General features: G+C 47.7%; 1 protein-coding gene across 2 annotated transcripts in view; it reads right to left on the reverse strand.

Moving 5' to 3' along the window:
• Positions 1-1,309: 1,309 nt before the first annotated feature.
• Positions 1,310-25,664, reverse strand: part of ZZZ3 (zinc finger ZZ-type containing 3) — a 29,360-nt gene continuing 5,005 nt past the window's right edge. The window contains exons 1-12 of one of the 2 annotated variants that reach the window (XM_075287394.1): positions 22,549-22,609; positions 16,795-18,236; positions 13,883-14,021; positions 12,101-12,248; positions 10,228-10,337; positions 9,286-9,354; positions 7,205-7,306; positions 6,229-6,324; positions 5,210-5,374; positions 4,169-4,303; positions 2,059-2,159; positions 1,310-1,809 (exon numbers count right to left, since the gene is read on the reverse strand). In XM_075287394.1, coding sequence (XP_075143495.1) covers positions 1,665-1,809; positions 2,059-2,159; positions 4,169-4,303; positions 5,210-5,374; positions 6,229-6,324; positions 7,205-7,306; positions 9,286-9,354; positions 10,228-10,337; positions 12,101-12,248; positions 13,883-14,021; positions 16,795-18,185 — 2,601 coding nt within the window. In that variant the 5' untranslated portion in view covers positions 18,186-18,236; positions 22,549-22,609 and the 3' untranslated portion in view covers positions 1,310-1,664. Of the gene's footprint in view, positions 1,810-2,058; positions 2,160-4,168; positions 4,304-5,209; positions 5,375-6,228; positions 6,325-7,204; positions 7,307-9,285; positions 9,355-10,227; positions 10,338-12,100; positions 12,249-13,882; positions 14,022-16,794; positions 18,237-22,548; positions 22,610-25,664 lie in introns of those variants that run through there. The other variant, XM_075287393.1, reaches the window with a different exon arrangement.

Here is a 25,664-nt window from a genome sequence, read left to right on the forward strand (position 1 = left end):
TCCCGCACCTTCTCCGCTGCTCTCTTTTTATAGTCTTTGTACATTGCTACCTGCCGGGAATGTCTTTGCATCGACTCTCTAGTAATCTTTCTTGGTGACATCATCAATCTCGCAGTGAAGTCATTGTTAACCCTTTGCTGAATCTCACAGCCTAAAAATAAAAAAATGCAAAAAAAAAAAAAAAGTGCATGACAAAGCCAAGAGACCGCGCACCACCGAGGACAACGACGACTCTCCGGCGTACGGCGTAATGACGCAACGAACTCTACATGAAATAAAAGCTCCGATTCTGTTTGGTATGACTTTATTGCCTCCGCCGAGTCTTTATTACCCTCCTTCATTCCGTCTCCGGGGCGCAGAGGCCGAAACACTAAAAATGACAACGTTCTGTACAAACCAATAGTACCCACACAGTTTATTTCTGTACAGTCCTCCTGACAATTGAGTTAAAGAACATACAAGGGGGAGGGGTTTACACAGAGAAAAGGGGGCGGGGAGAAAAAAAACAAAAAAAAATAAAAATTTACAAAAACTCTACCCTTTCCCTGCCGGAGAGTCTAGTGACAGAGAGTAATCTATAGGACGCCATGGCTGACGTGACCTCCGTATAGATCTATAGGGGGGAGGGGCTTAAATATTAAGAAAAATACAATCTTTTATGGATTTTTTTTTTGTGTGTGCGACTACAAAGGAAACAAAATTACAATACAGATTTACAATAGGCAGTTAGAATTTTTTAAAATTTTTTTGTTTTGTTTTTATGACGTCCTTGGGTGGGTCGCGCCGAGGATCCCCAAAGTCTCGAGGCAGAAGGCTGTGTATCTTGGATTTTTTTCCTAGGAAAGCTTGAAGTGTTAGACGTTACGGTCACTACAAGTGGCACTTTTTTTTTTTTTTTTTTTTTCACCATAGTTTTGTACACGTCACATGATCATCTGAACATTACATTTAAAAAATAGATCTGAGTGAAAAATTTTTTGTCTTTTTTTTTTTTTTTCTTTTCTTCCCCGGACATTCACGCGCACACACACGGGACGAGCTGGTTAAAGAAGCCGCCACAGACCCCCCGCCCCTCCCCCAATATCCGTAGTGCTTGATTGTAGTAAATCATCCGTCCTGTAAAAGCAGCTCGTAGTCAAGCAAAGAGTTAATCCGTACGGGGACGAGGGGGTGGGGCCAGGCGAAAAAAAAAGTCAAAGTTCCGTCGTCTTTCCAACAGTAAGCGAACACTGTGATTGGTTAAAACCTTCTCAAAATGTCAGTTTCTGTGCAAAAAAGGAATTAAAAAAAAAAAAATATTTCACAAAACTGCAAGCTAGTAAACGGGTTTTAATATAAATAGTTCACATTTTGACCAATTTTTTTTTTTTCTGTTTTTTTCGGAAGCCTTTGGAAAAAAAAAAAACAACCTCTAAATGTCCGAGTCCGTAACGTGCACTGTGATGTCATGTTGTTCTGGCTGCCAGTAGGGGGCAGGATCCCGGGAGGGTGAGGTCATTATGCGCCCGTGGAATGTTCTACTGCTGTAGGTGGAGTATAATGGAGCCGGGTTTCCACGTAGGTATCATGCGGTGAGAGCAGACGCAGTCATGTGACTTCCGCTCCGCTTACCCTTTGCGTCTGGAGAGAGATTACCGAGCCGAGTGTTTGCGGGCCGGCTCACGTCATCTGTTTGCTGGGAAATAATTTGGGTCCAGGTAGTTGTAACTGGTGCTGTGCGGCATGCAGTAATCTCTGTCTAGGAATGTCTCTGCTTTGTACACCGGCTCCAGGTGATGATCCTCCTTGTGGGTTTGGGTTTCGTATAAACTGCAAGAAAATGACACAAAAAATACACTGAAGAGTTGTCGGGGAAGATTTGTGAAGACCGAAAGTCACATTCACTTCAATGGAGCTGGCGTGCAATACCAGACACGACCAATAGCAAGATGGGGCGCTGTTTCTGAAATAGCGAGGATACAGCGCACATACTACAGTCACCTTCAATTAGGAAATTCTAGACTACACAAGTGACTACAGCAGAGGAAACCTTCCCCCCGCGCCCCCGCGTACACTCACCAGTCAGAGCAAGAGTCACAGAAATCCACTGACATCTGCTGAGGACAATCCTGACAATGCCACCGGATACCCTGGATTGGTTCTATACCGCAGTTATCGCACTGTAATAGAAAGCGGAGGAGACACTGGCAAAGTGAGAAATACATATATACAATGTACAACTGACCCCATATTACATCCTGTATTATACTCCAGAGCTGCGCTCACTATTCTGCTGGTACAGTCACTGTGTACATACATTACATTACTTATCCTGTATTATACTCCAGAGCTGCACTCACTATTCTGCTGGTACAGTCACTGTGTACATACATTACATTACTTATCCTGTATTATACTCCAGAGCTGCGCTCACTATTCTGCTGGTACACTAACTGTGTACATACATTACATCACTTATCCTGTATTATACTCCAGAGCTGCGCTCACTATTCTGCTAGTGCAGTCACTGTGTACATACATTACATTACTTATCCTGTATTATACTCCAGAGCTGCACTCACTATTCTGCTGGTACAGTCACTGTGTACATACATTACATTACTTATCCTGTATTTTACTCCAGAGCTGCGCTCACTATTCTGCTGGTACAGTCACTGTGTACATACATTACATTACTTATCCTGTATTATACTCCAGAGCTGCACTCACTATTCTGCTGGTACAGTCATTACATTACTTATCCTGTATTATACTCCAGAGCTGCGCTCACTATTCTGCTGGTACAGTCACTGTGTACATACATTACATTACTTATCCTGTATTATACTCCAGAGCTGCACTCACTATTCTGCTGGTACAGTCACTGTGTACATACATTACATTACTTATCCTGTATTATACTCCAGAGCTGCGCTCACTATTCTGCTGGTACAGTCACTGTGTACATACATTACATTACTTATCCTGTATTATACTCCAGAGCTGCGCTCACTATTCTGCTGGTACAGTCACTGTGTACATACATTACATTACTTATCCTGTATTATACTCCAGAGCTGCGCTCACTATTCTGCTGGTGCGGTCACTGTGTACATACATTACATTACTTATCCTGTATTATACTCCAGAGCTGCGCTCACTATTCTGCTGGTACAGTCACTGTGTACATACATTACATTACTTATCCTGTATTATACTCCAGAGCTGCGCTCACTATTCTGCTAGTCATGCTCACACTTCCTTACACACTCCGTTATGAGTTCAGCTCAGGACAATGCTATTAATCCTGCTGATTGTTGTTGCTCTAGATATTTTTCTGCATTAATGCTGGAAACGGCGCCCCCTGGCTGTATATGGTGACTACACACACTGTGCTGTATACTGTGGGACTTTATCTCAGTCCATTATTTGCAGCCCCATTTTATAACAACTCCCGTCACTATGATTGATCTAGTCATTAGGGTGGGGGAGAGCGACTTCAGCTAGTCATGTAGTCACTTGCATTAGATCACTGACTGCCCGGCCTCCGCCTTCCCTCACTGCCGGCCGCACAGGGTGTGACTAGGTGCGATGACTCCATTATTAGATGAATCTGCTCTCCGGGTCTCATTAAGGTTAATTTGCATAAGGTTGTAAAAGCAGGTCATGTGACTTTTCAGGAATAGAATCTGAGTACGGGGCCCCGCGGGAAAGTCATTACTAGATGCAGGGACCAGTTTAGGGTGCAGGCTCCTTATACTGTATAGAGCGCAGTGTCCAGGCTCCCTCTAGTGGCAGCTGCTGGTATCTTTTTAATACTCTGTACAAGTGACAGCGCTCATATGGAGCCGCCTGTAATAGGGGATAAGCCCGGGAGCCCTCAATAGTAATCAGAATGGATCTCCAGCCCCAGATCTGACTCCTGGGGCCGGAATTCATGGGAAGATACCCACAGTCAGCTCAGATATCGCCACCAGTTCTCCGCTGCAGCTATGGCGGCCATATTGTCACTGAGAGCAGTGCCCAGGCGGGGACATACAGACAGACTGAAGCCACCTGTCTGACCCGGCCTCGGGGTGTATACAGACAGTACAGCCGGGATATACCTGCACTGGACAGAGCGTACAAGCAGCTTATACCGCACCTAACTGCATTATATGAATACTCCCCGTAGACGGCGGTCACTTACTTTGAAGCCGAGGTGCTGCACGAAGCCGCTCTCTGTCTCCATCTGCTGGAGTCTTTGCTTTTTCAATTTCTTAAGTTCAAGTAGTTCTTTATATTCTGCAAGTCTCCGGCAAGAGGTGGGAAGCGTCTCATCATCCTGAGCAAGACAATGTCAGTGTTAGCCAAGGAAACATGGCCTGCAGGGGTTAAAGGGGATGTCTAAAAACATGGCCTGCAGGGGTTAAAGGGAATGTCTAAAAACCTGAAGGTGACTGATAGTGATGGCGCCCCCAAAGGATAAGTTGTCAGTATCACATCAGTCGGGGTCTGACACTTGGACCAGAAGCTCTACACTAGGTATACGGCCAGAGGCTCTACACTAGGTATACGGCCAGAGGCTCTACACTAGGTATACGGCCAGAGGCTCTACACTAGGTATACGGCCAGAGGCTCTACACTAGGTATACGGCCAGAGGCTCTACACTAGGTATACGGCCAGAGGCTCTACACTAGGTATACGGCCAGAGGCTCTACACTAGGTATACGGCCAGAGGCTCTACACTAGGTATACGGCCAGAGGCTCTACACTAGATAGATGGCCAGAGACTCTACACAGGGTATACGGCCCGAAGCTATACACTAGGTATATGGCCAGAAGCTATACTCTAGGTATACAGCCAGAAGCTATACTCTAGGTATACGCCCAGAGACAGGCCTGCTACTATTCAAGTGAATGGCAATACGGCTGCAGTACCAGGTGCCACCACTACAGTGTATGGTCCCAGATACTGTATACAGAGGTCTATACACCATAGTGATGGTGTCTGGAGCTGTTTCCAGTCCTATATACCTAGTATATGGCTTCTGGTTGGGACAGGGTCTGGATGTGAGACCCTGCCCCGTCCCCTTTCCTCGGTCATCAGTATCAATGACCTTCAGGTCCTGGACAACCCTTGTAATACACTACAAGTCTCAGCAAGACAGCCCCAGTGCAGACTACAGGCTACTGTATAAACTTCCTGCAGCCATATGTTCGAGGCCTAAGACAGGACGAGCTGATTACCGAGAAGTCGTCGTCGTCATCGTCAGCAGCTGTATCAAGGTCCCGGCTGTGAAAGCTGGAGTGGTCGTCGTCCTCTTCCATAAACACCGGAGGCTCATGGGACGTCATGAAGGTGGAGGGTTTGAACAGATGCTTGTTGAGGACGTGCTGCCGCTTGTTTGTTGCCTGCGTGTAGAATATACGGTAACATAGAAATACAGCAGTGGATGAGAGGAGTGCTCCCCTGACGTTACACCCCGACTCTACCATTACAGACTAAATCTCAATGAGAGGATGGGAGTAAGCAGCGCTGCAGCAGCCGTGCTGTGGTATATATGTATACCATGTCTGCATCCAACTGAAAGGACAGTCCGTTGCTCTAAGCCAGGGGTGCCCAATACGTCGATCGCAATTTTCGTATGGGTCGATCGCGGCATGCAGCCAGGCATCCCCGCTGTCTGCTTCTTCACAGCGCAGGCTGAGAGTTATCTCTGGACACTGGCAGGCTGCGGCTGCGGCAGCTCGGCCTGCCAGTGTCCGTAGATGACTCTCAGCCTGCGCTGTGAAGAAGCAGCACCCCAGCTCCCTCCATCCCTAAGAGCGGCCTGCAAGTGCTTGTTCACAGCACAGGCTGAGTCATCTACGGACACTGGCAGGCCGAGCTGCCGCAGCCCCAGCCTGCCAGTGTCCAGAGATAACTCTCAGCCTGCGCTGTGAAGAAGCAGACAGCGGGGATGCCTGGGCGGTCACCTCTCACGATCCGCCCGACCACGCCCACATGTCCCACCCCGCCCACAGACATGCCCTGCCACGCCTACAGGCCCGCCTAGGCCCCGCCCACAAGAAGTAAGTAGTCGATCTTAGGGCTTGGTTATGTAAAGAAGTAGCTCACACGCTGACAAAGTGTGAGCACCTCTGCTCTAAGCCATACTGTATTCCCGGCAGGTCCTTTGCAGCTGGATACCGATCCCCATATAAAGCCTCGGTGACACCAAAGTGTAAGACGAAAGCTACAGGTACGAGCAGAGGCGAGCGCTTACCTTCTTAGAATACATGTACAGGTTTGGGGTTCGGCCTGGCACTGGGATTCCAGCTTTGGTCAATTTTATAAAATACTTCTGAACTCGGCTGGCGACCTGTCCGGAAAGAAAGAAAACTTATAAGAAACTTCCTCTGCAGACGAGAGATGTAACACAGCGAGGACGGGTCTATAGGTATACACAGTGTGCCGCCATATGGTGAGCTTCAGGAAAAGTGCATTACAAGTGTCTGTTGTTGTAGTTAAAGGGGTTTTGCCCATTAAAGGGGTTGTCTGAGACACCAAGGTTGAGATCCTGAAAATGAAGAGGCCACAGAAGCAACAACACGTGAGAGGAGAGACAGCACTAAATCAGCCCTCGGACTCTTCCTTTTCAGGATCCACGAATGTCCCAGAGGTGAGACCACCAGTGATCCTAAAGTGACGTCACCGCCTAGTGATAGGCCAGCACTCTGTAAGATGGAACAAGTCAGCCATAGGCCACAGTGTGGGGTACAACACAAGTCAACGAAGAAGAAGAGAAATGGGCGTCTTCACACCTTGACTTCCTTAAAACTTGGCTTTTATTCCATGTTGAATTTAAAAATACAGAAGACGGTGCAAAAAGATATGAAAATACATGGTGAAAAAGAGTTTAAAAACCGCAACTAACGCGTTTCAGGTTATTCCTCCAGCAATGCTATGATTAAGGGATACCATATCCTGAAACGCGTTAGTTGCGGTTTTTAAACTCTTTTTCACCATGTAATTTCATATCTTTTTGCACCGTCTTCTGTATTTTTAAATTCAACATGGAATAAAAGCCAAGTTTTAAGGAAGTCAAGGTGTGAAGACGCCCATTTCTCTTCTTCTTCGTTGATTTATACAGCTTTGCAAAGTCCCAAAGTCGGGATCTCACACTCTGTGATCTTCCATCAATACCTGGTGAGTCGTAACCTTAATAGCACATTTTGTTTTTTGGTTACAACACAAGTCACCTGTTTGGCGGTGCGGTTCCCTAACTCATCAGCGATCTTCTGCCACCTCTTTGACTCAATCTCCTCTGGTGGAAACTTCAAGAGAAGCTGCTCCAGTTTTTTCTAAAAGAAAAAAAAAACAAAACACAAATGTGAATACAGAACAGTGAGCGAAGCTCTGGAGTATAACACAGGATAAGTAATGTAATGTATGTACACAGTGACTGCACCAGCAGAATAGTGAGCGCAGCTCTGGAGTATAATACAGGATAAGTAATGTAATGTATGTACACAGTGACTGCACCAGCAGAATAGTGAGCGCAGCTCTGGAGTATAATACAGGATAAGTAATGTAATGTATGTACACGGTGACTGTACCAGCAGAATAGTGAGCGCAGCTCTGGAGTATAATACAGGATAAGTAATGTAATGTATGTACACAGTGACTGCACCAGCAGAATAGTGAGCGCAGCTCTGGAGTATAATACAGAATAAGTAATGTAATGTATGTACACAGTGACTGTACCAGCAGAATAGTGAGAGCAGCTCTGGAGTATAATACAGGATAAGTAATGTAATGTATGTACACAGTGACTGTACCAGCAGAATAGTGAGTGCAGCTCTGGAGTATAATACAGGATAAGTAATGTAATGTATGTACACAGTGACTGTACCAGCAGAATAGTGAGAGCAGCTCTGGAGTATAATACAGGATAAGTAATGTAATGTATGTACACAGTGACTGTACCAGCAGAATAGTGAGTGCAGCTCTGGAGTATAATACAGGATAAGTAATGTAATGTATGTACACAGTGACTGCACCAGCAGAATAGTGAGCGCAGCTCTGGAGTAGAATACAGGATAAGTAATGTAATGTATGTACACAGTGACTGCACCAGCAGAATAGTGAGCGCAGCTCTGGGGTATAATACAGGATAAGTAATGTAATGTATGTACACAGTGACTGCACCAGCAGAATAGTGAGCGCAGCTCTGGAGTATAATACAGGATAAGTAATGTAATGTATGTACACAGTGACTGCACCAGCAGAATAGTGAGCGCAGCTCTGGAGTATAATACAGGATAAGTAATGTAATGTATGTACACAGTGACTGTACCAGCAGAATAGTGAGCGCAGCTCTGGAGTATAATACAGTATAAGTAATGTAATGTATGTACACCATGACTGTACCAGCAGAATAGTGAGCGCAGCTCTGGAGTATAATACAGGATAAGTAATGTAATGTATGTACACAGTGACTGTACCAGCAGAATAGTGAGTGCAGCTCTGGAGTATAATACAGGATAAGTAATGTAATGTATGTACACAGTGACTGCACCAGCAGAATAGTGAGCGCAGCTCTGGAGTATAATACAGGATAAGTAATGTAATGTATGTACACAGTGACTGCACCAGAAGAATAGTGAGTGCAGCTCTGGAGTATAATACAGGATAAGTAATGTAATGTATGTACACAGTGACTGTACCAGCAGAATAGTGAGTGCAGCTCTGGAGTATAATACAGGATAAGTAATGTAATGTATGTACACAGTGACTGCACCAGCAGAATAGTGAGCGCAGCTCTGGAGTATAATACAGGATAAGTAATGTAATGTATGTACACCATGACTGTACCAGAAGAATAGTGAGCGCAGCTCTGGAGTATAATACAGGATAAGTAATGTAATGTATGTACACAGTGACTGTACCAGCAGAATAGTGAGCGCAGCTCTGGAGTATAATACAGGATGTAACTCAGGATCATTAATGTAGTTTATAAAGCTATTCTGCAGGTGAGGTTACACATATAGTGACAGAGCTGCTGATTTAGAAAAACTATTTTTTATTCTTATTGCATACAGAGCCGTTGTCCACCCACCAGGATCTCTCCAGAATATTTGTGAATTATATGAAGTGCTCTTTGGCTTCAATGGGACTTGTGTAATGCTTCATTTCCCCTGTGATGGCGCTGCAGGGTAACTGTACACTAGACTTCCATGTTCCATCACATACCAGAGCGGTCAGGGAATCCTAATAATATAGCGATATCTAAACCCCTTTAGCAGCCATGTTACATGTATGACATTACACTACACGTTACCTGCTCCTCTATGGTCCACAACTGGTTGAAGGTCCCGGGTTTGGAGTCCATACATAACCGACCTCTTATCTGGGGTAAAACACAATAACGCATTAACAGGCCTGTCACACAAACACAATTCATGAACTATATAGTAAAAAAAAAGTTATTACGCCAAATCATACACTCAAAAAAATGACCCTAACTGTAATACTACATGTCACCTGTAGTGGGTGCACTGTGGATTCCCCTTAGCAATAAGCTCATCCCTGCCCAACAACTGGGTCATCTGGGTTGGAAAAACTCTTCAGTACAAGTCTTTGCCCATTAGATAATATGTATGTTGTTAATAGGGTGCCCAAAATGGTGCCCCCACCCCCCTATGACAAGGAGTAGCTCAGGCTCTAGCACAGGGGTAGACTAGACAACCTTCGGCTCTCCAGCTGTTGTAAAACTACAACTCCCAGCATACATACTTGCTCTGCCCCTGGAGGTGAATGGAGCATGATGAGAGTTGTAGTTTTGCAGCAGCTGGAGAGCCGAACGTTACTGCCCCCTGCAGATGACTTATTGTATGATCGCTGAAACTAAACCCTACACAACCAGCAGATTGCTGCTGACATCTAGTGGCCAATGTGAAAAAGTACAAGTCCAGAAATCATTATTTCAAACAAAACAAAAGATATTTTTTCACAAAAAACAAAAATAAAACCACAATATGCGATTATAAACTCTTAGGCGCCATGCACAGAACCCTGTGCGTATCCCCGGGCTGTGACTGAACTGCATGGGCAGCGCATGGATGTCATCTGTACCCCCATGCGGTCCCATTCATTGAGGTCAGAGGGTGCGGTCCGCAAAACAGACAGGTATAGGATCCGTCCTGAGTTTAGGTCACGGCCCCATAAACTGGACTGTGTGCACGCGGCCTTACAATTACAACATATCGGCGTCGCTTCTTACCTGCACGCTGCTGGCTGAGCTTTCCTGACTGTCGCTCTGGGGTAAGACAGAATAAGATGACGGTTCTCCTTCCTTGTCTCCTGCTCTTTGAGAATTGGTGTGTAACCCAACTGTAAGGGCAAGCAACACAAGCAATTAAGTATGGCCGTCTGGGCATGCTGGGAGTTACAGTTTCGCAACAATGGGGGGGGGTGTCAGGTCTGGTTCACATCTGTGTTCAGTGTTGCGTTCGGGGACCCCCCAAACTGACATCTATATGCATTAAAAGTGGCCTCATTCATGTTGCTGACCTTATAGATCCGTTGACCTTATAGCTCAGGCCCTTTGATGATCTTACCTCTACCTTACACTTGCCTGTTTCGGACTGGTTTCATTGTCTCTACCCTCAGTTTGGCTCCTCTCGGGTATCTAAACCTACTACCTTTGAGAGGTTGCGCCAAGCAGGTACCGCCACCGCCGGTCTGATATCCGCTATCTACAGGCTCCTCTTGTCTCCTGAAGGGCGACCCCCTATATCTCATCGGTACATGGCTACATGGGAGGGCGCCCTCAATAGACAGATCTCACCCAGTCAGCGGCAGGTGATTTGGTCTGGCGCTGCAAAATCCTCCACCTGTATTTCATTTCGTGACACCCAGTACAAGTTGCTTCTGCCCTGGTATCACACTCCTGCCCTTCTCCACTCCCTTAATCCTAGCATTCCCCCCTCGTGCTGGGGCTGCCTAATGGAGGTAGGCACGTTGTACCAGATTTTTGGGGATTGTGCTCATATCCGGCCCTTTTGGTTAGAGGTCCAGTCCCTCTCTGATGCTCTTTTTATCCAGGGTGTCCCACTAGATCCACTTACTTACCTGCTTCACCTCCCCCCCTAGGTAAACAGACATCGAGACTGTTTTTGTTTATATGCTCTGCGGCTAAGACCCTTATAGCCCTCCATTGGAAGAGCGCCCCCCCCCCCCCCCATCTGGTGCAGAGCTTGTAGCCAGGGTATAGGACGTTCGGAGCATGGAGTATCTGACGGCCTCCCTTAATCATTCCGTGGACACTTTCCAGGCCGTGTGGTCATCATGGGACTACTACTGTGATTCATGTGGTCTTTGACTCTCTTCTCCCTCCCACCTTCCACTTTTTGTTCTCTTATTAATATTTTGCATTTGGTTGTTTACTTGTAAGTAACCTTTGAAAAATGTTCAATAAAAATTTTCAGTAAAAAAAGAAAAAAAAACGTTTACCTAAGAAACCACACGGACCCCATAGACTATAATGGGGTCTGTGTGGTTTCTTAGGTAAATGCTGCTGCTTGTAGTAGAGTAACCCATGTGATCACCAGATGCTCGGCCTTATTCCTCGAGGCAGATATATGAAGACTGGTTTGCATCGCTCGTCCTCATACCCCCCGCACTATCTGATGGGCCTCCCCGCCCGCACTGAGATGTACGCCAGCTTATAGAAAGGATCATTCATGCCATTAACCTGCCATGTCCCCTTCCAGGAAGGTCAGAAATTTATGTGGAAAAATCTCAATTTGTGCAAAAAATTTTATGATTTTTTTTTTATGCCTTGCAAACCATAAAACAGTCCAGGGGCCACACGGTGGCTCAGTGGTTAGCACTGCAGCCTTGCAGCGCTGGAGTCCTGGTGTTCAAATCCCGCCATGGGCAAAAAACCATCTGCAATGAGTTTGTATGTTCTCCCCGTATTTGCATGGATTTCCATTCCATATTCCAAAGACATACTGATAGGGAAAAATGTACATTGGGAGCTCCCTCCATGTGGGGCTCACAATCTACAAAAAAAACAAAAAAAACCCATAAAACAGTCCTACAAGGAATAATAGATGGTCCGCCATGTCCGGGCACCTCCAAGGACTCACCTTTATCAAATATCAGCTTGACTCTCCGCGAGTTCCTTTTGCGGTTTCTAAACTCTCTCTCGAAGTTGCCGAGGGTGGTCGTGTACTGGTCCCAAGCGATTTCGGGTAGCTGGACAATCCTTTGGGGACGGGGGAGTCCCATGTCCACCTGGTATAGAATAAAGGAGGATACATTATAGGATTCTTATAGGAAGTAGTCACTACTTTATAGATGGAAGTGATGAGTGTGACACTACAACTCCCAGCATCCATGTGACTGTCAGGGCCTGCTGGGAGTTGTAGTATCACAGCCGTAGCACAGCCATGGCTGACAGAAGGAGACAAATCTGAAGGCGTCTTGGGAGGTATCTCTAGGAGCGATATCTTACTGGGGTAGATCTGCACCGATCTGACCGGAATCGGGTGAAATAAAGCACTTGGGTGAGATACAAAACTTATTGCTATCTGCGGCAGTCTCTGTCTGGGTCTGCTCACTGCCCCCCGCTCCTAATCTGACACCTCTGTGAGCTGCGGCCTGTTACTATAGCAAAACGTATACAGCGGAGGTTTCAGAGTGAAAGTCAGTTTAGCACCAAGGGGGGCAAACAGGAAGAGAGTCTGAGAGGTGGAGAAAGAAGCATTTTTCTCCGATTTACTGTAGCGGTTTAGGTGAATATTAGTCTACGCATACTTATAGGTCACCAGTATGGGGTATGTCGGGGACTAACACCCGGATCCTGCACAGATCAGCTGTTAGTGGACAGGCAGCATGTGCTATAGGAGATAGGAGTTGCGCTGCAATTCCCCAGAGCTACCACTATGCAGTGCACGGCTCTGCTGAGCAGCTTCCAGCATCTATAGGTTGCTGCAGCTGATCTGTGCAGGGTCCGGGTGTCAGTATGTGATCTATACAGTGGATAGGACATCAGTATGAAAATATGATTTGGGGGATGAAAAACCCCTTTAATGCTCAGTTCACACTAGTGTTTGGTTTTCCTCTCCGCCTATTTTAAGCGGAATGGGGGACGGAGTCTCAGACACGGGTGTGACCCGATAATAGAATATATGGATGTAGGTTTCTAGGACAGTGGTCCCCAACCTTTTTTCCACCAGGGACCAGTTTCAGTAAGACAATTTTTCTATGGTCTGGTGGGGGCGGGGAAGAGGTGTGGTTGGGGGCAGGGTTAAGCATGGGGGTGTAGAAAAGCACCTCTGGTATTGGCATTGCCGACGACCGGAAGTAGCGCATGCGTTCCGCATGGTAGACAGATGCATAGAGAACTGCGACAGTGGTATGATTAAGACATCAAAGGAGGTCAAGGGGCAATGGAGGCAGGAAGGAAGTGTAAAACAGAAGAAGTTGCCCAAAGTTTGTTAGGCGAGTGAGGGGTGGAGCCAAGACCCGCTGCATGTCCTGCATAGTACTAGGATCCCGCACATACAGCGGGTCCCGGCTCAATCACGCACTTTGCTCACCTTATCCCGATGAGCAACAACCAAGCTACTGACTCCTCGCCGCCGGTACGCAGACCGCTGCAACATGTCCCGCGGCCCGGTACTGGTCCGCATACCGGTGGTTGGGGAACCCTGCTCTAGGATATAAATTAAACTCAAAACTAAAAAAAACCCTGAAATTTTGCCTAAAAAGATTTTAAAAAACCCCCACTGCCTGCAGCAATCCCCGTAGGGCATAAATCAGACTTCACTGAAGTGGCGATGACATTTACATCAGTCTTTTATACCAGGATAAAGCTGCAGCCAGTGTCAGGGGAGCGTTCACACATGGCCGGCGCCTTGCTTTACCTTCTTTTGAAGATTCTCCACAAATCCAATCGGATCGGTCAGGGCGTCCCTCTGGTGATGCGATAACCTTTCCAGGTCGAGCACAGCCTGCGAGCGTTGCGCCTCCAGCACTGAAATGGTCTGTAGTAGCCGCTGATAACTGCAAGGACAACGGCAAGAATTAGAGGGAAGACGAGAGCAAGAGGTCAGTGCCGGCGGCGGCCATGGGCACGAAGAGGAGGAGGAGATACAGGTGCGAGAGCTGGACTGTATACAGTGACGGGCGGCGGACATAATACACAGGGGTCCTGCAATTTGCTAAGGGTCACACGAATGACCAGTCCTGTTACCAGCTACTCCCTGTCAGTAGCAGACACGTAGCACACAAGCAGGGGGCGCTATACCCACCACATAGCAGCATAGATTATATACTGGGCCCTGGTCCATTGATATTTAAGAGTTAACCAAGTTTTGCAAATGTCTCTGCAGAACCATAAGCCCCGGCCTGTAGAGGTGCGGACCCCTCCTGTCCCAAATCTTATGAGGTTTCCATTTCAATGGTTCGATTCATCACCTCGCCTCACATATCCGTATCAGTAAATAATATTACCCAGGAACTATTTAGTTTCCAGGAGGAATAACCGAGGAACAACACAGATGTTTAGGGAGAGGGGAATGGTCCTCCTCAAACTGAAGGCTCTGCGCCCGGTCACACGTGGATTATATATGTATTTATAAGCGGCCACTAATTTACGTATTTGGCTCATAAATGTTTCAGGTCCATAGAACGGGGATAACCAGCAGCAAACCAAAGCTCATAGCCCTTTAAAGGGGTGGCTCAGGGTTAAAGGGGCGGCCCATTGCTGTAGCCTCATCACACGGCCTACAAATAGTGACCACGTGACAGCGGCTGATGAAATAGAAGAGGGCCATCGAATACAATCTGCAGGAACGGTGCCGAGCACAACACATGGTCTGACAGCGCCATCTAGTGTTGATGAAATAATACAGCCAAGTCTATAACACTCAGCGTCCAATTAGCAGCAAAGTCTTCTCACGTGTCGGGGGAACGCACTGATGTCAGTTTAGGCAACGACTTATTTCCTGGAAGGATAAGAGAGGAACGGCACAAGGCAGAGGTGCCACAGAATAGTTATTGTACGAGAACATTGCCTGGACATTGTGACTAATATAGGGGCTCGGACTGTGGGGAAACTACAACTCCCAGCAGGCGGACTCCATCTACTGTTCATGGGACTCCCATACAAGCACACGAGGCATGCTGGGAGTTGTAGTTTCACAGCAGGTGCCACGCCGAAGGTTACGGACCCCTGAAATAATAGCTGGAGCTCTCCAGGACCCGACCCCTCTCCTATGTGGGTTCCCAGGCCCAGATTTACTAACACTTCTCAGGCACATGAACCTACACCAGATTTATCACAGTGACTGACGCTGGGACATATCTTTGCACTGTCTAGTCTACACTTATATCAGCTTTTAGTCGACTTTGGGCCAGAATTTACACAATTGTGTCGCTTCTTGATGGATTTAGGCCGGTAAGGCCGAAAAGTTTTAGCTCAACTAGATGCCAAAGTCTAGTCCAGACCACAATAGTAAACCTGGACCAAAGATTAAGGGGGAACGTTCACCACCTCCTGGCATCGCTGATCCTGGCACAGTTGGAAGTTTTTCTCTAGCCCCCGCCATTCTTAAGCAATTTGTGCAGATAGTCTATACTACTGAAGCTCTGGAATGTCAAGTGGGCGGTTTCAGGCAGGAGCAGGAAAGGGGGTGTGACTCAGATCTCCAATTATAGAGGAAAACGGTGTAAGCTGAGTCCCGCCCCCTTGCCTGTTCCTGCTTGACATGAGGGAGTCTAGTTATAATATCAAGCATCCAAACTTACAGCACAGATTGCTCAGGAACGGTGGGGTCAGAGAAATATTCCAACTGTGCTGGAATCAGTGGGGCGGAGCCTATTAAATTGGGACTTAAAATTAAAGCATTCATTTGTGATGTGTCATATGTAACACGTTGTAACGGCGAAGTGTCTTGCTCGACTTTATGTGGCATGCAGCACCGCTCTCATAGACAGCGAGTCTGAGTCTAATCTAAGCCCCCACGCACCGCCATAGTTTTGGACTGTGTACTATCCATGATACCTATTCATTTCCATGAACACGGCTGTATATTTCACAGATCTGTATAGGGGCCATTGTAGGATGGATGCCACCAATGTGCCACCCATGTAGTTGTCCACGGACTATGATCATGTGCGTGTGGCCTAAGGGTAGCAAGTGATACACAGAATATGTGACCTCTAATTCACACAAAGTAAACCTTTGGTACTCCAGCTGTTGTGACACTACAACTCCCAGCATGGCCCATTCACATGTAAGAAAGTTTCAAGATTTGGAGACGTACACAGGCTGGAACTTGTAGTATCAAAGGTCGCCTGCCCCTGCTGTAGAGTCTCAGTATATCCCATCTCCCCTTGCCTCCGACTTGGGATAGGTTTCTCCCTTTCAACTTTTACCAGCAGGAGGCAAGGGGAGTCGTGCAGGACTGTACCACATAGGATACACAGGAGGTTCTGCACACAGCATGCACACTTCTGGGTGAGGAGAGGTCTGTGAGCTGCCTAGTATAGATAATAGTATTGTCCTGCATACAGAAGAGAGCGACATCTGGTGCACCCAGGAGAGCGTGGCCTGGACTGGTGATCACATGGCCCAGCTACCCAAAATGTAAGGGATGTATGGATGCAACTGAGCCGAGTCACCTGAAGATTTGTGAAAAGAACCTAAACTTTGCAAACAAAATATAACACCCGGATGACCACAGATGGCCCGAAAAGTATAAAAATTGCTGAAAATCTCCAACACAACCAATGGAAGATTCCTGGAAAACAAGGTTACCATGATTACACATACTCTTTGTTGTGTTTCAACGCCACGTGATCGGACTCAAAGTAATAGACGTCGGGCTCCTCGTCCTCCTCCTCTGCGAGCTGTACCCCGCTGCCGCCGCCGGATGGTGCGGCACATTCTGTGGCAGGACAGGAGGGTTTATCCTGCGAACGCTTTACGGCAATGCTTTGTTTTTTGTCCCCCTCTTCCGGATTAGCCGCGGTGCCATTTACGACACCGCCGCTGTTCTCCGCAGGACCCTCCACGGCCTGCCTGTTCTCTCCACCGTCTTTGACAGACACAGACTTCCTCGGGGAAGTTCTTAAAGTATATCGATGTTCTTGAGTGTCTGAGAAGCAAGTCTCCAGCAAGGCGACGGCCTCCGACCCTGGCGAATCTGCCGCAGACCCCGGCTTGTCCTGAGCAGGGCTCGGTACGCGGTTTTGTTCCTTTGACACGCTGTCACCTACAACGTCTAGCTCCTCCTCGGAGTCCCGTACAGTCGATAGCGGGTCGGCGCAGGAGGCCGCCGCTTCATTGGTCTGGTTGATATAGTCAATAGGTAGGCAGTTATTAACTATGTCATGGTCCGGGCCGTCTGCCTGCTCCTCGGAGTGCGTGCAAGGCACATTATGGTCTGAAAGCGTATCCTTTTTGCTGATACTGAGCACGGGACAAGGGGTTAGCGAGCCCCCGTTCTCCGATACGATTAACTCCTTGGAGGGAGGGAACGCGTTAGTATTATTCTGTTTAATACTCCCACCTGATGGGCAACTATTACAATTTACAGCAGCAGTCTCATTGTCAATACCGTTCACCGCCTGATGGTTGAAGACGTCGCCATCAGGGAGGCTTTTTTTCACGAGTTCGTCGGACCCGGCGTCGGTTTTGATTTCCCTTTGGTGACTATCATCCAGTAAAAGACATCGATGAGCGCGTTTAGGGCGGGGAGCCTCGGCCTCATTGTCAGACTCAGAGTTCCTCCGGTCCAACGGCTCCTTCTGCAAAGTATCGGGCAAGTCCTCCTCCGGGCTGCCGGGTTCCTCCGAGCGCAGGTAACGTTTGATTTTCTTCAGCACGGGTGACAGCGGGCCACTCGACTTTTTGTCGCTGTTTTCCACGCTGTCTTTCTCGCTGTCCTTCTCGGACACAGACAGCCCCCTCTTTCTTGGGCTGACCCAAGACTCCCGAGGAGCGGACGGTTTCAATTCGCCGCCCTTGGGGAGGTTTCCTTTTTGGACTTGGGCAGGTTCAGGCCTTTTCTTAGGAGACCTGGATCTTAGAAGCGTTGGCGGGATAACGTCGTCTGGGTGAGCGATGCTGCGGTTCCTAAGCGTGCGGCCACAGAAGCTTTCATCCAATCCGTTTAATCCCACGGTAGATCTTGTGACACGAGTCGATCGAGAAGCAGCCATGCTATGGATCACCCCAACTGTGAGATCGACATGATCCTCTCATTGGGAAACCTGAAAGACAAAGACGAGTTAGTTTGGGAATGAGATAAAATTTGCAGCTTTTATATCTAAATCGGTCATTAACCCTTTGAGCACATAGTAAAATAAAAAATATTGTAAATGCCTTCAGTCACCACTAGGGGTAGCTCACGGCATTAGGCTTTATAGGACCGAGCTGAAAACTAAATCTGTATGCAGAAAGCTCCCCCTAGTGGTGAAAACAGGAAACCAGAATTATATTATGTAAAGGGACTTCAATATGTAATTTCCGGGGGTCTGAAACCATTGCCCACCACAGATTAGCTGCATGTAGTGATCAGGTGAACGAGCAGTACATTTAATGGTTGTAACAATTGTGACCGATGAAAGTGACAGAGAAGAGGTCGTAACGTCCACTTTAAACAGTAGGTCTGTGGGGTCCGGTGTTGGGGCCCACACTGATCTCCTATCCTCAGGATAAGCCATCAATATGGAGGTCCCAAAAAACCCTTTAACTGCATGTTCACCTAAGAGACTTGTCCATCCTGCCACAATTGTATTCTCCATAGTGTGACACTATACATCGTACCTCTAATATAGGTGAATGCAGACTGTGCAATGTCCCCATGTAAATATAGAAGCAGCGAGTCCGTATCTAGGACACTTCCGGCAGGATACACATTATAGAGGAACTTATCCAGGGAAGAATGCAAAGAGGATTAAAGGCGAAAAAACCAACGTCCATACGTTACCTGAGAGGAAATTCTATGTATGACGGCTCACTGCTCACACTGCCTGCTGCAGATCCAATGCAGATTTAAAGGGGAAACATAATATCCTGCACCCTGTTCTGGCTCTCAGAAGGGGGTCCATATAGGAAGCCCTGCAAAGTGTGGGGGAGGGCTGGGGAATGGGGCAGGGTGCTGGGGACGGACAGGAATGGGAACCATCCTCGTAGCACTGACACTTTAAGGCTGAGGCCTCACGTTGCAGAAATGCAGATTTTTTTCGAGCCAAAGTCGGGAGTGGATTGTTCAGAAGAACCTCCTATATATCTCCCATTCCTTTGGTCACCATTCTGGGCTTTGGCTATAAAAAAAAACGTAGCAAAATTTGCAATAAAAAAAAGCAGCTTTACCGCAACGTGGGGCCTCATCCTTAAAGGGATTGTCCGGAATTTTTAATTGATGTATAACAGGTCATCATTAAAGGGATCCTATCATTGGATACCCTTTTTTCTTCTCCCTAACACGTACGAATAGTTTTAAGAAAGGCGATTCTTCTCCTACCTTTAGATGTCTTCTCCGCGCTGCTGTTCGGTAGAAAACTGGGATCTGTATCGAATGGCGGCGAGGGGAAGACATCTAAAGTCTTAAGGCTATTCCTATGTGTTCAGGAGAAAAAAAGGGAATCCAATGATAGGATGCCTTTAATGATCCGTGGGGATTCCATGGCCAGGAGCTATGTGCGATGTCACATGATCTGTTTGCAGCTCAGTCCCATTCAAGTGAATGCCAAGGACAGCCATTATACAGTGTACAGCGCCGTGCCAGTGTGCTCACCCTGTTAAACAAGTGACCGACTGAAGGTTAGGTGTCGGACCCTTACCAAACCTTAACCAAGGATAGGTCATCAATTATTTAGCCTGGAAAACCGCTTTACGGCTGAGCCCACACATTGCTGAAAAGCTGAGCTTTATGTTGCGTTTTCTTTAGTGGCTTCAGAAGGAACGGAAATCTCTTATCCTGTACTTCTCCCTTCTGCTAAATCCACTTCTGGCTTTAGATGTATTGCAGCTTTTCGACAACACGTGGTCTCAGCCCCACGTTGTTTTTTTTCAGCAATGAAGATTCCTAGCAAGTTCTGGAAGTCGTCTGCTCGGGCGCAATCCTCTGACAGACTTCCTTCCTGCTCTGTGACTGCCCTACTAGGTAAATGCCCTATAACGGCGCACGTGGAGGAGCCTCAAGTGTCCTGCACCCACTCCAGGGTTATTGATAGTGTTCAGTCTCTTCTCAGGGATTATTTCCTGCCGCTCTCGGAGGATTTTCACGCACCGCAGCCACAGATTTACATTCCTGCCAGTTCAGCAAAGCGTGTGCATGAAGTAGAAAAGTTGGCAGAGATACATCTCACTTCCTGCAAACTTACAGCGAGAGGCTAGTGAGGGGGTGATGGAGCGGCAGGTGCAGGGGTGTACATGGATATAGTCAGTGAACCCCCTAAAACAGAGCCTATGATTCCCTCCCACGCCCCTATAACAGGTGCAACCAGAAATAAAACCCCCTAATGCAAAGTCTGCTAGATGGCCTGGTCACACGGCAGAGTTTACCACATAAGGATCACAATGTACATTTTGTAGAATGGGAGGAAATCCAGGCAAACATGGGGAGAACATACAAACTCCTTGCAGATGTAGTTCCTGGCAGGATTCGAACACGGGACTCTAGCACTGAAAGGCTGCAGTGCTAACCACTGAGCCACCGTGTTGCCCCTTAACCTGGGACAGATTCTGTCTCCCATTGTTTTTAATAAGAGGCAGAGATCGCAGCAGGTCGTCGAAAAAAGAAGCGTCCTACTCGATCTTGCCGTGGAGTCCACAGCTCAAGACTCTCTGCTCTGGCAACAGGGTGGCTCAGTGGTTAGCACTGAAGCCTTGCAGCACTGGAGTCCTGGGTTTGAATCCCGCCAGGAACAACATCTGCAAGGAGTTTGTATGTTCTCCCCGTGTTTGCGTGGATTTCCTTCCATACTCCAAAGACATACTAATAGGAAAAAAATGTACATTGTGATCCCTGTATGGGGCTCACAATTTACATTAAAAAAAAAAAGAAGACTCCCTGCTCGTGACCTCCAGACTCATCTGGGGCCTTATCAGCACCGGGAAGCCGCGACGGAATGCCAATGCCCAATATCAACATCCCGTCACAGCTGGACCGCGGCAATAATACTACAGAAGAGGAACATACCATAATGTCAGATCCCAATAAGAAGGATCCTGGGGTCCACATGCACCCCTTCAGTTATGTGACAAGCGCTGAGGCCTCTGCCCGATGCTGATAACATCACAGTCATCGCTTGCATGGCACAGCAGCAGCTCAGTCCCATTCGAGTGAAAGGGGCTGAGCTGCGATACCAAGCACAGGCCCTATACCGCCAGATGGTCTGCGACGGTCCCGAGTCATCAATATATATAAGACCAGGAGAATACCTTTAGACTAAGGCCACACATATTGGGCAGCAGCCTGTGGGAAAAATTGCAACGGAAACCATCACGGTTTTTCCTGCAGCACTTTTCAAAAGAAAGTCTGCAAGTTTTCCTTGGGGACTTTCTGCTTCAGAAACTGAGAGCTTTTCTGTGGGTTTTGAAAATTGCACCATTTCCACGGCGGGTATTTTTCTGCAAGGTCACTGTTCCCGGACTGTAAAGCGCCGCGTTTCTGCCACATGGGGGTTACATAGAAGGAGGCAACAGGCTGAACTGATGTTATGGCTACCTAGGGCTGGGGTAGGGAACGTACGGCTCTCCGGCTGTTGCAAGACTACAACTCCCAGCATGCATACTGGCTCTGCTGTTCTGGGAACCTCCATGGAAGTGAATGGAGCATGCTGGGAGTTGTAGTCTCACATCAGCTGGAGAGGCGAAGGTTCCCTACCCCTGACCTAGGGGATCAGCAGCATTGGATGTGTATGGCGGCTGCATATCCCTCCTTGTACGGATATAACGCGTGCAACCAACCAAATGCAGCCTGGGACAAAACATCGCCATGTCACCCTGAGGCTCCTACTCCAATGTAAGGGAATGGGGGTCTCCGTGACCCCCAGGTGCTGTAACTGCAACGTCTAGGTACAAGAACATGCTCTGTAAGTGTTGTAGTACAACATGACGCCATTGCAATGTATGGCGGCACGGCGAGTAACAGCCAAAGTTGCCTTGTGGCCCCTACAAACCCTCAGGGATGACTGAGGGAGCCCCAAATGTATCATCTCCGGTGGATACTGGCGTTGTGCCCGGCGGTGGACGGCGGCCATTGATCAGGCTGGTAAATGGAGATTTCATTCATTATTACCAGTGACTACAAGTCCCAGCATGCCACCCTGAGTCTGCTAGGAGTTGTTTCCCACCCTGTAGCCCCCCCATCACTATACCCCTCCCCCATCTCACTGTGAACCCCAAACATTCCCAGAAGCCCCGCCCACAGAGACCACGCCCCCTCCATCCTGATCCCCCCCTCACGCCCGGCACGTCGTATCCCGGCTCACCCCCCCGCCGCCGCACACGTGACCCCCCGCCTCATATACACACACACTCGCTCCTCCCTATCCCCGGTCCCGCTTCTCTCACCTCCCTCCTCACTCCCCCGGACATGTCTTCCCATCACATTCCCGCGAGATGAGGCAATTCTCGCGAGAGCAGGCGGGCTCCGTAACCCCTCCCCTTTATTATAGTAGAATCCAGTGGCAGCGCACAGGCTCCGCCTACATGGTGGGCGTGGAAAAAAAGGAGCCAATACAGAGAGAGACCTCTGTCCTAAGATAGGCACGGGGGGAAGCTAATGGGCGGGGCCAGACACACCCCTAGCAACAGAAGCGCAGACTCCTCCCCCTGCTGCGCCGTTATGGAGCCTACTCAGCACAACACACGCCCATAGCAACCGTCTCAGTGAGGGGCGTGGCTTGTAGTGCCGTCTAGTGGAGGCGGGGCCGGGGGCGGGGCCTGGAGCCTCACCTGCTCACACCTCACCCCGAGCACATGGGTGACATGACAACAAAGGCGCAAGGAACGCTACGGAGCACGGCTGGGGTCACATGCTGCGTTTTGTCATCAATAACAGCAACTGCAGTCAGGAGACGCAATAGAGAGAAGTTATTAGGGAGTATTCACACACTGCGGTTATTAGGGAGTATTCACACACTGCAGTTATTAGAGAGTATTCACACACTGCAGTTATTAGGGAGTATTCACACACTGCAGTTATTGGGGAGCATTCACACACTGCGGTTATTAGGGAGTATTCACACACTGCAGTTATTAGGGAGTATTCACACACTGCAGTTATTAGAGAGTATTCACACACTGCAGTTATTGGGGAGTATTCACACACTGCAGTTATTAGAGAGTATTCACACTGCAGTTATTAGGGAGTATTCACACACTGCAGTTATTAGGGAGTATTCACACACTGCAGTTATTGGGGAGTATTCACACACTGCAGTTATTAGAGAGTATTCACACACTGCAGTTATTGGGGAGTATTCACACACTGCAGTTATTGGGGAGCATTCACACACTGCAGTTATTGGGGAGTATTCACACACTGCAGTTATTAGGGAGTAGTCACACACTGCAGTTATTAGGGAGTAGTCACACACTGCAGTTATTAGGGAGCATTCACACACTGCGGTTATTAGGGAGTATTCACACACTGCAGTTATTAGAGAGTATTCACACACTGCAGTTATTGGGGAGTATTCACACACTGCAGTTATTAGGGAGTATTCACACACTGCAGTTATTGGGGAGTATTCACACACTGCAGTTATTAGGGAGTATTCACACACTGCAGTTATTGGGGAGTATTCACACACTGCAGTTATTAGAGAGTATTCACACACTGCAGTTATTGGGGAGCATTCACACACTGCAGTTATTGGGGAGTATTCACACACTGCAGTTATTAGAGAGTATTCACACACTGCAGTTATTGGGGAGCATTCACACACTGCAGTTATTGGGGAGTATTCACACACTGCAGTTATTAGAGAGTATTCACACACTGCAGTTATTGGGGAGCATTCACACACTGCAGTTATTAGAGAGTATTCACACACTGCAGTTATTGGGGAGCATTCACACACTGCAGTTATTAGGGAGTATTCACACACTGCAGTTATTGGGGAGCATTCACACACTGCAGTTATTGGGGAGTATTCACACACTGCAGTTATTAGGGAGTATTCACACACTGCAGTTATTGGGGAGTATTCACACACTGCAGTTATTGGGGAGTATTCACACACTGCAGTTATTAGGGAGTATTCACACACTGCAGTTATTGGGGAGTATTCACACACTGCAGTTATTGGGGAGCATTCACACACTGCAGTTATTAGAGAGTATTCACACACTGCAGTTATTGGGGAGTATTCACACACTGCAGTTATTAGGGAGTATTCACACACTGCAGTTATTAGAGAGTATTCACACACTGCAGTTATTAGGGAGTATTCACACACTGCAGTTATTGGGGAGCATTCACACACTGCAGTTATTAGGGAGTATTCACACACTGCAGTTATTAGGGAGTATTCACACACTGCAGTTATTAGAGAGTATTCACACACTGCAGTTATTGGGGAGCATTCACACACTGCAGTTATTGGGGAGTATTCACACACTGCAGTTATTAGAGAGTATTCACACACTGCAGTTATTGGGGAGCATTCACACACTGCAGTTATTGGGGAGTATTCACACACTGCAGTTATTAGAGAGTATTCACACACTGCAGTTATTAGGGAGTAGTCACACACTGCAGTTATTGGGGAGCATTCACACACTGCAGTTATTGGGGAGTATTCACACACTGCAGTTATTAGGGAGTATTCACACACTGCAGTTATTAGAGAGTATTCACACACTGCAGTTATTGGGGAGTATTCACACACTGCAGTTATTGGGGAGTATTCACACACTGCAGTTATTGGGGAGTATTCACACACTGCAGTTATTGGGGAGCATTCACACACTGCAGTTATTGGGGAGTATTCACACACTGCAGTTAAAAACCGCATGAGAAATAACTGACGGCTGTGATGCACTTTTTAGCTCAGGTATTTTATTTTACAGATGAAACCAATCTGATTTATTTGTAAAATCAAGAACCTGCACCAAAAGCAGCATCAACATGGCAACTGCACAGTGTGAACACATCCTTTACAAACCACCATGTGAGCCCGGCCTACAACTGCAGCAGACTAGTGAGGGCTAGAAGGATGGCGACTAGACACAAGGGTGGCCGCCGCACCGGTCACGTGGTCGAAGTTCATGCCACGGCGTAGTAACAGCGTGACTCCACGTACAGGAGTGCAAAACTGCAACAATGTGATCATGTAGCAAGAATCGCGTGCAAAATGGTCGTGTAGCCCCAGCCTGATGGGCAGGGGGAGCAGACTGGAGTATAAGAGCGGTATTACAAGGAACAGGTGGAGCAAACTGGTGTGCTGCAGGACTATAACATGCATGTGGCGCAGACTAGTATTCAGCGGTACTGTAAGGTGCATGTGGATCAGCACTATAATGTGCAGACTATTGTGCTGCGGCACTACAGTGTGCAGGTGGAGCAAACTAGCGTCCAGGGGCACTACAGTGTGCAGGTGGCACAGACTAGCGTCCAGGGGCACTACAGTGTGCAGGTGGCACAGACTAGCGTCCAGGGGCACTACAGTGTGCAGGTGGCA

Source organism: Leptodactylus fuscus, chromosome 9, assembly GCF_031893055.1.
Source record: "Leptodactylus fuscus isolate aLepFus1 chromosome 9, aLepFus1.hap2, whole genome shotgun sequence".
Taxonomy (NCBI): Eukaryota; Metazoa; Chordata; class Amphibia; order Anura; family Leptodactylidae; genus Leptodactylus; species Leptodactylus fuscus.